Source organism: Bombus impatiens, unplaced genomic scaffold (genome assembly GCF_000188095.3).
Source record: "Bombus impatiens unplaced genomic scaffold, BIMP_2.2 scf_0008, whole genome shotgun sequence".
In the NCBI taxonomy this organism is placed as follows: Eukaryota; Metazoa; Arthropoda; class Insecta; order Hymenoptera; family Apidae; genus Bombus; species Bombus impatiens.
Genome location: NT_176427.1, coordinates 42,367 through 58,391, shown reverse-complemented (window position 1 = coordinate 58,391; position 16,025 = coordinate 42,367). Strand labels below are relative to the sequence as shown.

Here is a 16,025-nt window from a genome sequence, read left to right as displayed (position 1 = left end):
ATTATTTGTAATTAAATTTGTAATTGTAGAAATTAAAGAACATATGAATAATAACAGTTCAGTTCAACATATGAGAAGAATAATAACATAAAATATAACGATAAAATTAAATATACCTATATTTTAACATAAAATCCAATAATGATGTAATATAATAATGGTACAATATTTACAATTCGATAATTAGCAAGAAATAGTACACATGATTCTTCAAACTCTTAGTATTTTACTGACTGTGATAATCGTAGGAAAGGGTAGCAAATGAAAAAGAAAGTCCTCCAAACCAAATAAAAATTATTATACCCTATAATATTATCATTATAGTGTATATGTCATATGTATATGTGAAATAAGAACATGCTTTTTATTTAAGCTACACAGGGTAGCTGACGATACATTAATGAGAATCCTTTATTTTCCACTTCTCCAACTTCATCGCCATCTGTGACAACATATAGTACAAATGGCTTGGAGAAAGCTAAAATAAAAGAAGCTATTATAATAGAATCATATAGTGCACATATGTATGTAAATTTTGTGCATATATTTATATGTGATACATTATAAACAGACACAGAACTATGCAAGTTATTTATATTAAGTATTTTATGTTTGGTTAAAAAGAAAATTATAGATATAGTAAATATGTACTTACATGTTTTTGTTATAAAGCCATTACCACAAAATCGTTCTGTACCGACTGCAACACCATTTTGAAATGGATGTGGAATAATAACAAAATCTTTAGTGCAATTGATTCCTTGTTCTGCTGCATATTGAGTACCTATTTATTTACAAATAATTATACTAATTAATAATATTAAAATAATGATTTGTTTTCATTTAAGAAACGATTGTTTTTGGAAGTAACAAATTATTTTGCAACATTTAATAAGTATAATGGGCTTTCATTAGTATTATAATGAGGCACGAGTATCATAAGTACATTAATCAAATTTGCAACCAATCCGAAGATGTTTATAGAAGTTAAAAGACACTGCGAACATAATTTTTAGTAGGAAAATAATATATAGCATATTAAACATATAATTAGTGTTAAAGATGATCTCAGGAAATATTATGGCTTATATAGTAATAATATTTTTGACAAACATATGCTTACAATAAATATTTTGTAATTTCTATATACATTTTCAAATTTTACTGATATAATCATAATAGTTATGTCTCATTACAATGCTAATAAAATTTGAAAATGTTTTGTATAATATATTAATATATGATATTATAATGATAATAATAAATTAACACTTTTAACATAAATATTTATGACTATGTAAGTAACTAATTAGGACATCATGTTACCTATTAAAGTAGAGTCAAATGCACCAGTATCTCCAGAAACGGTAAATGAATTTGAATTTGTTTGAGACCATTCAATGGCACAATATCCTTGTGCCATTCTTACACATACACCATAATTCGTATTTGCGATTTGTCGTGTACCTATTGGTGGTTCTAAAATAATTTTTACCTAAGTTTTATAACTTTTATTATTTTTTACTATTTAATTATTGTTAATAATTAAATGGCATTCCCATGAATAATAAGTATCTTCTATTAATTAATTTTTATTAATATCCATAAGAATACTTTTTTTTTAGACAAAATATTAAAAAATTTGATAATATAAAACTCAAAAAATACGATTTGTTGAACTTTTGATATACAATAGTTATTATAGGTATACAATTTATATATTCATAAATGTATATAAAAAATTTTACTGTAAAATATAAATTAGATTTTTTAAAATTCTGGTCCTAAATACTCAAATATTTAATTATTATGTAGTTGTAGTTTGCAACTGGCGCATTACTGTATAAATAAAAATCAATTATCAACAATACCAGTGGAAAAAATTATTACAGTCATGTACATTTGTATATGTTTTAAGTAAGTGGTAATGTATATAGTTATTTTTAGAAAATAACTAATTTCTGTAAATTATTATTATTATTATAGTTATAATACCTCTTGGATTTTGTGTTGTGCCGTAATTAAAACTTGTTACGGTACCTGTGACACTATCATAATACTGTAAACATCCATTTGGGGCTGTAAGAAGAATATAATCAAGTTATTAGTTAGAAGTATTTTAGTACTAGATATCGTTGGTTACTTCTATCTTAAGATAGCAATAACATATTCTCAATATCTTACTTTTTATAAGCTAAAAAAATGATATAACTTTTATAAATAAAAGGCTAAAATTATTTTAAGTTAAAATCTTTTTTAAATATTAATGTACTTAAATGTCAATTTTTAATTGTTAATTATGAAATATATACCTATTTAAAAGAAGGCAATATAAAATATGTTTAAAATGTACATACCCTTATATGTTGCATCACAGGGTAATTGTTGAATTCTTATATTCCAACGACGATCTGTAGGATATCCAGTATTAGTATCAATCGATATCATAATAGGAGTATCATCATTGAAATCTACATACACTGAAAAATTAAAATCAACAAAAGGGTTGATTAGTGTTAAGTTATTATAAGTGTTATTAATAATTGAATGTATTTACAAATACATAATACAAATACATAGTTTCATGTGGACATAGATTTACCAATTAATTTAAAGTGCGATTCTGAACATAGAAGATATAAATCATATAAATATACCCCTGCAACTCAATAGTTCATGAAATATATGTATATGTATTATCAATGAATATAAATATAATTCAACCAAATATAATTTTATTAAATTTTTATATTTATATTTTTATATCTATATTTTTATATTTTCTAAATTATTTTGTTTAAATATAGGAAGCTATTTTACTATTCAAAAATCATAAATTAATTTTTCATTTATCCGGGTAAAGTGTTTCTGCAAATGTTAATTATTTTATTTCACATTAAGTATATTATATATTAAATATTTATACAATTTATATTGTAAAATTCTAATTATGACATATTTATTTACGATTACATATAATTTGATATTTGTATGTAATTATTGTGTCAATAATTTTATTTATTACCATGTTGATTTGCATTTTCTCCACAAATTCGAGGTATTCTGCTTCCAGATGAAGAAACTAAAAGGAGATCAAGGTCACAAATTCCACTAGAATTCGGTGGAGCAAGATTAAATTCCAAGAAATCCAAACGTAACTAAAACCAATTTAGGATATTACAAATTAAACATGAATCATATAACTTTTTACAGAAATAGAAAAAGAAAAAAAAGTATATGCTAATTCAATTTTCTAGCAAAGTTTATATCCTTTAACTCGATCAACGTTTAATTCAGCGAAATAATTATTATGATGAACTTAAAGTTTTTAGCATATTTTATTAGCTCACTTGGCATATATTTGAATTGCAACGTTGTACTGTTATTGTGCATCGTCCTTGCCTTTCATAAGTTGTTGGATATTCTGGATTTGTAAAATATGTATTATTTACATTTGTTGTGGAACCACATGTCTTTTGAACTGTAAACATTAAATTTAAATGAACTCACTATTCAAATTTCATAAAAAATTGTTTGAATATTTTAATTACTTACAAACACAGCAAATACCATGTCCATTTGCACAACTGCCAGATGGTATTCCACCATAATTACGGCATTCTCTTCTGGTAAAGCAGGTACCATTTAAATTGTTGCTAGCAAGGCATTGCGAGTTTGCAAATCGAATAACACTGAATAGCGGGAAGACTGTTTAAAAATCGATTTAGTAATTTATCATTTTCATACATAATATAAATGTTTATGTTATATTATATAGCAAAAATAAATATAACTACCATAAAATATTAATTGAATTTTATAATTTTTATTATTTTTATTTTGTACCTTCGTCATCTTTAAATACAATTTCATTCATTTTTCTATTACTTACACCTTCCGCGAGACATTGAATTTGGAATTTCCGTGATATCATCATTATCCAATTTATAACTAACGATATTTACAAAAAGGAAGATCGTCAAGTAAGCTACACGCAACATCTTTCAAATTGTATCTGTTCGAAATACTCTCAATTCTTCTGAAGATTTCGTTCAACGGTACTCAAGAAATCAGAACAATTAGCGTGCAAATGAAAACCAACTTACTACCTACTATTCGTGTTTATATAACTGGATTATCGAGATATCCATTACACATAAAATTTAGCTAAAGATATGTTCATCGATAATATGATAAATTTGTTACATATATAATATCTTATACTTAGAATTAATTAAATTCAGACAGACTCTTCATACAATATTAATCCTAATTTCTAAGAAATTTCATTAAATATAATTAATTATAGATATGTGCAAAAATATTTAAAAAAAGCGAATAGAATAAATAAAGGTACAGATCTCGGTACAAACTGAACGATACAATATCGTTATAATCTCATAACAAAGCAACTGTGCGATTTAATAACTTTATACAGGATGAGTCACTTAAACCAGGTCATCTGAATAATTTTTTCAATTTTGAACATAAAGAGAAATGTTTGAAACAAAAGTTGTTTGGTTCCGATGGGAGTCATTACATAATGAACTAAACTTTTTATCAGGTGGAAATTAGGAAATTTAAAAGTCACTTTCATTTTTTTAAGTGGGACTATGTATATTTGAACTTTTACGGTTATAATCCTTCTCAACTATTCTCAACTATTTCAATGGTCGTGGTCATTCAAGATCACGGATGTAATAATGAGTGAAAAATGAAAATTGGTGAATGCTTCTGGAACATATTCTCGGCTTTGTTAACAAAATCATACTCAATCAATTCAAAACGTAAACAAACTTTGTCGAAATCATTATCACGATCACAAAATTTTTGTTTCAAACATTTCATTTTATCTCCAGAATTGAAAAAATTACTTAGATGGCTCGTCTTGAATAATCAACCCTGTATAATGTACAATTCTGTTATCAGAAATATATAATTGCCGAATTTAAAGTATACGAGTATGTTAGCAGAATCGCAATGACATTCGTCTGCAATGAGGCTAATACAAATTACCTACATTAAATTACTTTAACTTAAGTTAAATTTAATTTATAATGGTAATAATTTATTACAGTAAAAATAATATTGTACTTATATAAACGTATCTAGATTAACAAAAAGCACTAATTGGAAATTTTATTTACTGTTCTGCAAAATGGACAATATCCATGTCTTAATAAAGCCAGTTCATAGTCATCCGAATGAAATAACTAAAAAGAATGATAAGCAATTATTACATTTCTTTTAAGTCTATATATCTTATGTTTACTATATGATACCTTAATCTAAAATGTTCCGCAGTATTACAAATTTTTATTATTTATTCTTATTTGACTATAAAAACATGTATAACTTAATTTATATAAATTTACCATGTATACATACATAACATAAATATAATAAATATACATAACGTTAAATTTCACATACCTTTAAACAAGATTTACAAAATGTAATTTGTAAATCAGGTAAGAGATTTTTAAAATACTTTGTTTTAAATGGTTTTGGCCATTTAATAATTAATACTGTACATGGATCCATACTTTTTAAGACATTTCTTCCCACGATTATAGTAGAAGAACTAGATTTTTCCTAAAATGAGTAATTGACTAAATTAAATTCATTTTACTTATATTTTATAATTATATCTTACAATTATATTTTTTTTATATATTTATATAATTATAACATTTTTAAATATGTTATTAAATGTCAAAAATATTATTCATCACCGTATTATTAACTTTAATTTTATTAATTGCCCCTTAAGTTGTAAAATTATATATTAATTACTGTTACATATGCATTTGAAAATACCTCGTATTTCATTAATCGTGCTGTAAAAAGATCAATTTCAGAGGTGATAGAAAATTGATTTGTAGTTGTAATATCATCGGATGATGATAATGAGTCATTTATTAATTTTTCTGCTTCTTCATCAGAAATATTTTCTTCTAGTTCAAATTCGACCAATGGTAAAATTTCTGCAATTTTTGTATATATATACACACATATTACAATCTTTTTATAGTTTCAATAATTACTGTAAATAGTGTAAAAATATTGTAAACAAGTCTTTTCTTGGTTGTCAAGTCGAAATGAAGAAATATATTATTATATTAACTACTGTAATTATTATAATACTGCTAATATAATATATACAATATGGTGCAATATAACAAGTCACTATTTTTAATATGTTTTAAACATTTTCTGATAAAAAAAGACAATCAAAGAAGCAAATACTATATAATAGTTAATATGCTTAAAATATAAAAATCACAATTTTTATATTTAAGATTTATATATTTTTGATGAATTATAATTTTGTACTGACTACATATTTTTTATAAACATTAAATGAAGTATATTTATAAAAATGTATATTTGGTTTGAAAATGTTTGCAAATGTTATATTTTCTTTAAATATATTGATTTTAATAGTAAATTTATTGTAATGAAACATTGTTTCGTTTATTCTTGTACTTTGAAAGCAAAGCTAAAAGATGATTAAAATTTCTTAAAAGTAGTACTTACCAAACATTACGAAAGAATACTGAAATTTTAGACCACATTGCACACATTGTCCCTGATTATTTGATGGCAACAGGGGATTAAAGGTCGAACATTTATAGCAAAGAGGTAAAAGTTCTTCAGGATCTCTATAAGAAGATGCTCGAGCATTTAAATTTGAAATTTCTAATTGGCTAAATTGATTTACTGGAATTTTTGTTTTTCGTAATTTCTCAAGTAATTGCATAGTTAGTTTATTAGCATCAAGCAAAGAAGCTTGTTTTAGCAATGTGTATATTATGGTGAATCTTGAAACTCCTTCTATTTGAATATTTTCTGTTTTAGTTAGAAGAAATCGCGCAATGTTAAAAAGAGCTTCTGGCATTAATGATGTAAATGGTTCTTCCTACAAAAAAAAAAAAAAATAATTACCTAGTTATATGTATTTAGTATTTTAATGTAATATCAGTGATTTTTGACACACACCCACACACACATTATGAATTCTTAATATTAATTACAGTTATTAATGTATTGTAAAGTAATACATAAATTACTTACTACATATTTATGTACTTCGTGATATGCGTAATAGATTTCAGCCTTTTCATGATATTGAAGAAACATTGTTTGTAATTCATCCACAGTTTTATTAAGATTTAAGCTGATTTGAGAAAGAAGCCAATAAAAGTAAGATGCATCGCGAAATCTTTTTTCAGTAACTGCATTTCTAGCCAACATTATTAAAACCATCACAGATTCGTCTGATTGCCCAGCTATTTGAAATGCTGCAGAATTTAATGAATGTTTTAATATACCATCAATTTTATTATTATTTCGCATAAAAAATCGTCAATTATTTTCTTTTTAAATTTCAAGTTTTCTTTGTATATTCCAATTACATTTTATTCAAATAAAGAAATTTGAGTAAAATTACCCTTTTGTGCTTCAGAAAAATGTCCAGTTTCTGCCAACCATCTAGCATATGGTCCATATATTCTAGCTTTCAGTTTGGGATTTCTCTCAGCTAATTCAAATGCTTCTGGCCAAGCTTGAGCTTCTACTAAAACATCCGCTACATCAGGATCATCTCCTAAGCGATTAAAAATTTCTGCTGCACCATGAGTTGCACCCAGCTTTTTTAATTTTTTAGCAATTACAGTTAAATTATCTCTATCTGCTTTATCAAGTTGTCTGCCAACTTTAATTAACATGTCAATCCAGCCATACTCTGCGATTATATTTATGGCGCGATCAACATCTCCAGCTGAAAGAAACATTTCTGCCGCAGCACGAGGTTCTCCAAGACTTTTAGCCCATTCTGCTCGTTTACGAAGTAAAATTGTACGATCCTGGAACAAAATTTTTATTCTTATTATTTCTGATTTTAATATAAATGTCATTGTAACATATATAGCATCTTGTAACGTATTATCACAAAGCATTACATACTGTAATGTAATGTCATATCTGTAATAAAATTTGTACCTGTGCGCATACCTTTTTTGTCATTTATGTATAGTTTGTTACTATATTTTGCATTATATTAAAATAAAAATATGAATTTATTGAAAAATCCAAACATAAAATATTTATCTTTGTAAACAATATACATATATATATATGTAATATCGTGAATGCTTAGGCTGTAGATGTTGCTGCTGGATACGGCCGCTTTTCTTCTCATTTTTGATATCGTGAAAGAAAAATCGAACTCCGATCGCCTGAATTCGAACCCGGGTTCCGAACGTTCGTAACCTAAGGCGCTAACCACTGCGCTGTCATCATCCGACACTAGTTAGTGCCGAGTGGTGGTATTTGCTATCGAGTGCCGCCACAAGCCTTTTTTCCACGATACTACATATATCATTTTTAATCCTTAATGATTAAGATACACGCTAAAACATGTGCATAAATTTTTTATAAAATTAGACAATGATCATGAAATTACATGGTAATAATGACATAGAATACCCTGTATAAAACTAATATGAAAATTTAAATAAATGATTTCTTCACTAACCTGATTATTTCCACTAACAATAAATTCTTGTGCAATATCAAACATACGTAGATCAGAGTACATAGTTAATGCATATTGTTGTAAACCAGCTTTTTGGAAAAGTTTTGCAGCATCTTTCAGTTTTCCCATAGCAGCTGCAGCAGTAGCCATGCATGCTTCTCTTCCCCATTCTCCAGATTTAAGTTTTTCTTCCACTTCAGATAAAACTTCTATATATTTTAAATTTTTTATTCTAGCAAAGGAAGAGTATGCAATATTTAATTCCAAATTTTCTAAAGCAGCTGTTCCTAAAGCAAACCAGTCAGAATCTGCTACTCCAAGACATGCCATGTTGTAAGCATTAGAAAAAAGACCAATATCAATATATTGATACATAAACAATGATAAGGGTACCTATATACAGACAATAATATTTTAGTTATCATCATTTATGTTATCATAAATTATGTTATATTACACTTAGCATTTTATGACTTAAACTTCATTACTTAATAACATATTTGTTGTATATATAGCAAATTTATAGCAAACCAAAGCACAAATTTACCTCTAATGTGACAATAGAAGAACCATTTAAACAATACACTTTTGATTCATTGTGACCCATGACAAGTCCCGAAAATTTTTGTCTATATTCCGCAAAATCGCCTACTTTAATTGTTAAATATTCTCCACTAGAAAAACACATTATATCTTCAAAACTATTATTAAATGTCACACTATTTACATTTTGAAATTCTTGCAGTTTTTCCTCTGTATATAAATTAAATACAGAAAGGACTCCATGATCACTAACAACAGCTATTTTTTCCTTTAATGAACTGATATCGAGGCATCTTACAGAACCCTCAACTTTTATTATATATGCTGGGAAAGGATTATCTAAATATATTTTCACTATATAGCCAGTATTTAAACCTAAAAAACATGAAAATAAGAGTTCATTATATATTTTATTTTTATTTTGTTAATCAAAAGTAATAAACAAATCATTAATGCTAAATATTAATATAAAAAAAAAAGAACTAAATTATCATTAACACATGATTAAGTTTATGCAAACTAGCTGATTCTCAATAAATTAATAATTTCAATAGAACTATATAATTAATATTATTATAATCATATTAAGTATAATTAATTCATTTTTTGTTAAATTTTCATTTTTCCTTATCTCTTACAAAGATATTTTATTTAAATTTGCACAAATTTTGTAATACGAACCTACATTAAGGCACTCTTGTCCAATTGGTCCACCAACAACTTTTATATAAGTTATAAGTCCATCAAGTATCCATTCTCTTTCTATTGTACCATTGAAAGATAGACTTTGTAATTGTCTTTCTGTACATAAAATTAAGTTGTTCGTAGTGACAACAAGTAAATTACAATTTAATGTTTGATTTAATTTTTCATATATTCGATAATGCATTCCATCATTGGAATTTGATGGTTCATAAATTATTACACGTTCCGATAACTGAACTGCTAATCTATTTCTATACACAGCAATACGATATATCTAAAAATAAAATAAGATATTTTATATAATGTATCTTATTTATCAGTATTTTTAGTACACTATTTCAATTTAAAAATTAAAGAACGAATTTGTATCTAAAATTATATTTATTATCAAGATATTTCGTATACTTACCAAATCTTTACACTTAATGCGAACTTTTTGATTAGTAATTAAATTTTGTATTATTACATCAGTCATATTTTCTCTATATGCATATCTATCTCCATATAATCCATGTATAACATCCCAAGATAACTGCAAATATGTTATTGTACCATCTTGACAACCTAATGCCTAAACAAAAAGACACGTAGCTCCTTTTTAAGTACTTCTACAGCATATTAATTATAAATATTGAAGTAAATATTAAAATAAATTATACAATTATAAGTTTAAAGAAATAAGAATTATAAAATTAAAGACTGAATAAAAAATGAAAAATTTTTATTCATACAACATGTGTAGAATTTGGATGTACAGCACAACTCCAAACCCAGGAGGAAAATGTACCACCAATGTTAATCAATTGTATCCCATCATATGTCATTAATAAACACTGTCTATTACTTCCAGAAATTAAAATATATTGATCTCCTGCAAAGTTACACATTTTAAGTGGCATAAAATTGAGTTGTCTATCTTTCCCCAATGATTTTCCTGAAATTGAATAAAACGATAGGGTTCCATTCCATTCTGCAATACAGAGAACTTCTGCTAAATCTTCCCTATGGATAATAAAAGAACTCATTACTAAAATTTGTTATTTGCTAATCCTTTACAGAAAATCTATGAAATATTTAATACATGACGTTAACACTTTGACTGCCACCTTAGTCATATATAACTAGCCACAGTTTCTCCTGTGACGCCACGGTGGTCATTGGTGACCAAAGTGCTTTAACTTCTTACAATTGTAAAAATTGAGTGAAAATTGACAGTTACTGCATTATGAATATAACCGATAAATAGAAGATACTTTGAAATAAAATGTGCCCCATTGAACAATTAAACATTTTTATTAGAACATCAATAAAAAAAAAATGGGAATAAATCTTGCATCTAACAGTGCACTGTGTTAAAACACTTTAAACATAAATGTGGCTCATCAATACAATTTGGACAATAGGTGGTCACCTTGTTGGTCCGATTCTTAGCAATTTTTGATCCTAACTGTTTAACACTTTTTTTATAGCACTCTCTGCAAAATATTCGTGCCAGGTACGCTTGCTCTTCTTTCTTCTGCATTTCGTGTCACGATGTTTGTCGAATAAGTATATTTGATGGCTCTGGTGAATGACATAGTGTAAGGTGCATTGCGAGTGCCATTCTAAAATCTGACACCTTGATTTTCGTTTTTGTTGCTTGTTTATAGAGTATCATCGCGTTTGAAATTGTTGTATTTAACAATAACTCTAAAGCCAATTTTATATACTACTTGAGGGTTCTTCTATGTGATGTAGAATATGCTATCATTTAATCTGATAAATCTACAGCACATTTTTCTCTGTTGTAATCTACTACTACCATTGGTTTATCACAAACATAATCTTTTTTGACCTCTATCATTTCAGCCGAATGTTTCATCGAAATCATAAAAATAATCATAATACTGTTTACTAATATCTTCTACACGTTTCAACAATATATTCTGGACATTTTGCTTACGACGAAATAACGAATGCGAATGGTTTGTTGAAATAAACGAAGGCTTGTTATAATATGTCGCTATCAACTGTTACCAAGGCGCTACGGTGGTCACCTGTGATCACCAATAAGATAAACGGTCCATTCGGGAAGAATGTTGTCTTACATCATCAATTTATTATTATTTTGCCATTATATGCTTTGAATAATAAAAATACTCCCGTTGTGCCCTGAGCGAAACATGTGATTTCGGCGTGGCAGTCAAAGTGTTAATATATATACAAGTAGTTATTATGTAAAGTAATTATTCTTTTTACCATTGACGATTCCACAACAAGCTCCAAATAGGTATTCCATTTTGTCTATCAATTCGTGTTTGCTCTTCTCCATTCTAAAATATTAAAATAAATTCAATACAATTTACTTGAAGTTAAACTTTTTAAATGTTTTCAATCGTGAGCATTCTAAACAAATATATACAATAAATAATAAATAAATAGTTAAACAATATTTAAATAATAGAATAATATTTAATACACTTTTATATTAACAATATGATATATATAAAACTATTTACATTGTGTAATGGACATAGATTTTAAACAAAGAAAACAAACTTTATTTCTAATAGAGACATAGCCAGATGCCAAGCCAATTGCTAAATATTGACCATCATTTGTCCAAGCACAACAATTTACTCTTCCTCTTGATTTATGCTTTACAACTGCTTTCTGTTCTGGAGACCAGAGTGCTATGTCTGACAAAGAACAACTTAAAAGTTGATGTGATACTGGATTGAACTGCATAGCTTGAACAGCTTCATTATGTCTGAAATATAGTATTGTAAACATACACGACATTAATGTATGTACTATATATAACTACCATTATAAAATTTTAAGACTATTTTACTTTTCATAATATTTTCTATAAAGATATGTATTTATACTTAAGATTTCTAACAAACTCATATCTTTTCATTTATAGATTTTATTAGTTAGTAATTTATTCAAACACATTAAATCTCTATTTTATAAACTGTAGTATTGTATTAAAGTGAAAGATTTGGTTATAATACATTATCAAAAATATTATTTCTATCTTAATCGTGCTATTTATAAAACAGAGATAACTTACGAATATTTAAGTATGCCTTCTAATCTTGATGTCCAGATAATAACACTTTTATCAGCACTACCTGATGCAAATTTTTTGCCATCTCTTGCATAACATACACAATAAACTATATCTTTATGCCCTATAAAGTATAAACAGAAATATAACTTATATTTTATCAAATTAACTCTTTTATTTGGATTCATAAGCTTCATTACATACCTTTTAATGGTTGAATTAAAGTACCTTCATTAGTTTCATAAACAAGAACTTGTTGTCCAGCAGCAATAACTAACTGAGTTCCATCTGGATTAAAACATAGATCATATATACTGAAAATAAAATTGCAAAAATATTTTAGTAACTATTGCTGTGAATAATATAAAATCATCCTTATGTCACATAAAACATTTATATCACAAAGTTGGAAATAAGTAAATTATAAAGGACATAAAATTAATCTTACGTAATTATTAACATTAGTAAAAAGATTTTAGTTTCTATGAAGAAAAAAATCATTAATTTAAAAATGTATATATTATACAACATTAAATAACATTCAAAACATAATAAATTGTAAAAATATAATTATTAATATAATTTTTAAAAATATGTAAAATCTTGGATTTATTTAAAATATTAATTAAAGCATTAACGTAAAAATGTAATTACTCCTTATTTTTTACTATTTGAAACAAACTTAAATTATTCCATAGTTATAATCATATATATTGCCAAAGATATATATTTCTATACTTACCATTGTTCAGATTTATCTTGGACTTTATCAACCCAAGTAGGGGAAGCTTGCATTGTTTATTGTTCTATATACACACACATACACACAAAAAGTTTTGTTTTACACTTAATTTTACGGAATCATCTCTATGATTTTTGTATAAAAGTTTGTTTTCATGGTTTCCATGGAAACAGTTAAGATGGCGGCATTTATGTATACTAATAAAACAAATTCACTTTTAAATTACACAAACAGTAATACTAAGAAATAATTAAAATTGGCATTATATAATTTGTATGAATATTACTCTATGTTTCCAGTGTATTGTTACATTTCTTATACTAATTCATTTTTTGGTTAAACTTTACTTTAGGAGAAAAAATTATTGACTGCCTTTTTTGCAATTTTGTAATTTTCGACGTATAGAACCCGAAAATACAAGTTTTAAGGTGAGAATGACGAATCCAATGGTTTAAAAGTTAAAACTATATGAAACTGAGTATTTTTAGGATATGTGACGACCACATAAACAAGTTTTGACACTTGCTAGGGAAAATCGGCCAAAAATTGAGTTGCGCTCAGTTATGAAAGATCAACGTGGACGATCAACAAAGTTTGTGTTCTTGCGAGATAGACAAAGATGAGTAGAGTGTCTCTGTCTTCGTCTAAGCATGCCACGCATGCGCAGAACGAGAATCTTGTCTTTTCTGTTGATTTTTCACAACTAGTCACAACTCAATTTTTTAACTGTTTTCTCTAGACTTCGATATATAAGTGTTGAGACCTAAATATATGTTCGTGAGGTATATTACACATTACTTTGCTACTTTTACTACGCATATTGCTTCTATCTATAATCTGATTGGTCTACACAGATGAGCATTCAAATACTCTAATTTCCATTTATCTTATTCAAAACTATAATGTCTTCAGATCGCTTCTATCAACGATACCATTAAATCAATTCTGTTGTGATGATAAAAACGTAGCCAAAAAAATTCGCATAAGCGATCGGCAAATTCATCGTCATGGAAACAACCTCTTCCTTATCCAGTGTTTTACCGATCGCTAATTGGATTCTTCAATGCTATCATTACTAGCTGTAGTTAAATTCGTCAAAAGTTAGTTTGTACTAACATAATCGACCGTAAAATAAATATTAAATACTAATAATTTTCGAATTTAAACCTAATACAAATAAAACTCAATTTCATTTATCTACAAATTTCGTGCTTTGATTGGTTGTTTTATATATATCCCTCTGCAGCTAACCTGGCATAACTTTCAAAACTGTTTGTGTGGATTTCATTACCAGTAATTACAATTTCCTTCATTATTAAAATGAATGTTGTTGCCTCACGATTTTGCACTAATATCATCCTATAATGATATATAATATGTTAATATCCCATAATATGTTTGTTTGGATGTCTACCCATACTCAATGATTTTCAACTCTCAACTGCCATAATTATATCTTCTCTTTCCGAATTTTGCTTCGTCAATCAGTTAAATAATATGAAAATAACAATATTTAAATGGAAGTAATACAAAGAAATAGGTTATACAGAAATATGGAAATAAAGAATACTTATAGAAAAAATTGCAACTACTAAAAAACAAATTTTTCAAAAGGTAAGAGAAATCTTATACATTAATGTAGTCTAAATCTATGAAAAAGAGTGTCTGTAGAATGAAAGTATTTGTAAAGAAACGTTTATGCCAGATAGATAATACCAAGACAGATAGATATACCAGTGACACCATTTTCTATATTAATGTCTACTTAGAAAGGGAAATTGTTCTTAAATTCTGTACTATCTACTTTTCTTACTATTCTTATCGCTATGTAGAACATTTTTTTGAAAACGCAAAATTTTTCAACTTTGGCACTTACAGTGTTTTCTATAAACACTTTTCAAATATCGAACTGTTACATAAGGTACCAGAACAGTAATCGGAGGCCCAAATTCCGGAATTCCCCATAATTTCGGTTTCTTTGCCTGTATGTTTAAAAAGTTATCCACTGTTATCTCCCGACAGCAGCGAAACCACGCGACAATTGTTACGGTTGACAGTAGCGCACAATCATTGTCTAAGGTGGGGTCGCATAGTTCATGCGCGGTATTCTCATATGAGAAATCTCGCACAAAGCAGTACATTAATCTAAATAAAATAAAATAATTTTTTAAATAATTTGAATAATGCGTTAAAATTAGGCAAATAAGTTAAAAACTTACTTAATTGCTTTATTTAAAGGAAGGCGAACCTCATAAAAAAATGAATTAATCCTGCATACTGTCTACATTTCCCACGACTGACAGAATATCGAAATCGACCAATTCCGTGCTCTGCTCCTTCATATAACTTCATCGGCTTTCGATGAACACCGCAGTTCTTATTTACTTGTAAGAGCCTGTGCTCACGGGCTCAGGCAATAGCCGCTTCCTTTGAAGCGGGTA

The 16,025-nt window shown here is 26.9% G+C and overlaps 2 protein-coding genes across 5 annotated transcripts; both read right to left on the bottom strand.

Annotated features, from left to right (window-relative positions):
• Nucleotides 1-277: 277 nt before the first annotated feature.
• Nucleotides 278-4,191, bottom strand: LOC100740639. 2 transcript variants are annotated; one of them, XM_012382306.2, is made up of 9 exons: nt 3,893-4,191; nt 3,556-3,708; nt 3,351-3,481; nt 3,026-3,158; nt 2,358-2,411; nt 1,996-2,079; nt 1,327-1,479; nt 656-784; nt 278-478 (listed from the first exon to the last, which is right to left on the bottom strand). In XM_012382306.2, the coding sequence occupies exons 1-9, from the start codon at nt 3,999-4,001 to the stop codon at nt 369-371; spliced, it is 1,056 nt and encodes a 351-aa protein (XP_012237729.1). In that variant the 5' UTR covers nt 4,002-4,191; the 3' UTR covers nt 278-368. The 2 variants fall into 2 exon arrangements, with proteins under 2 accessions (XP_012237729.1, XP_003484392.2); XM_003484344.4 differs by having other exon boundaries at nt 2,358-2,480; nt 3,893-4,180.
• An 835-nt stretch (nt 4,192-5,026) lies between these two features.
• On the bottom strand, nt 5,027-15,959 carry LOC100743001 (intraflagellar transport protein 122 homolog). 3 transcript variants are annotated; one of them, XM_003484363.4, is made up of 18 exons: nt 15,804-15,959; nt 15,461-15,729; nt 13,585-13,781; nt 13,047-13,156; nt 12,846-12,966; nt 12,326-12,536; nt 12,026-12,099; nt 10,519-10,789; nt 10,197-10,358; nt 9,764-10,061; nt 9,087-9,457; nt 8,540-8,932; nt 7,454-7,868; nt 7,078-7,304; nt 6,541-6,922; nt 5,821-5,987; nt 5,434-5,595; nt 5,027-5,213 (listed from the first exon to the last, which is right to left on the bottom strand). In XM_003484363.4, exons 3-18 carry the CDS (start codon nt 13,635-13,637, stop codon nt 5,127-5,129), a joined length of 3,504 nt encoding a protein of 1,167 aa, XP_003484411.1. In that variant the 5' UTR covers nt 13,638-13,781; nt 15,461-15,729; nt 15,804-15,959; the 3' UTR covers nt 5,027-5,126. The 3 variants fall into 3 exon arrangements, with proteins under 3 accessions (XP_003484411.1, XP_024221666.1, XP_024221694.1); XM_024365898.2 differs by lacking the exons at nt 13,047-13,156; nt 13,585-13,781; nt 15,461-15,729; nt 15,804-15,959 and having other exon boundaries at nt 10,519-10,721; XM_024365926.2 differs by lacking the exons at nt 12,846-12,966; nt 13,047-13,156; nt 13,585-13,781; nt 15,461-15,729; nt 15,804-15,959 and having other exon boundaries at nt 10,519-10,721; nt 12,286-12,523.
• Between the last annotated feature and the right edge of the window lie 66 nt (nt 15,960-16,025).

What these genes read in the sequence shown, in the direction of transcription:
- LOC100740639 (XM_003484344.4), bottom strand. Translation starts at nt 4,001, where the DNA reads ATGTTGCGTGTAGCTTACTTGACGATCTTCCTTTTTGTAAATATCGTT. An exon ending in ACATGGTATTTGCTGTGTTT is followed by an intron (nt 3,482 to 3,555) that starts GTAAGTAATTAA and finishes TAATGTTTACAG; the next exon opens with TTCAAAAGACATGTGGTTCC. An exon ending in CACAACACAAAATCCAAGAG is followed by an intron (nt 1,480 to 1,995) that starts GTATTATAACTA and finishes AAATTATTTTAG; the next exon opens with AACCACCAATAGGTACACGA.
- LOC100743001 (XM_003484363.4), bottom strand. Translation starts at nt 13,637, where the DNA reads ATGCAAGCTTCCCCTACTTGGGTTGATAAAGTCCAAGATAAATCTGAA. An exon ending in CAAGATAAATCTGAACAATG is followed by an intron (nt 13,157 to 13,584) that starts GTAAGTATAGAA and finishes TTTTATTTTCAG; the next exon opens with TATATATGATCTATGTTTTA. An exon ending in TTTAATTCAACCATTAAAAG is followed by an intron (nt 12,967 to 13,046) that starts GTATGTAATGAA and finishes TATACTTTATAG; the next exon opens with GGCATAAAGATATAGTTTAT.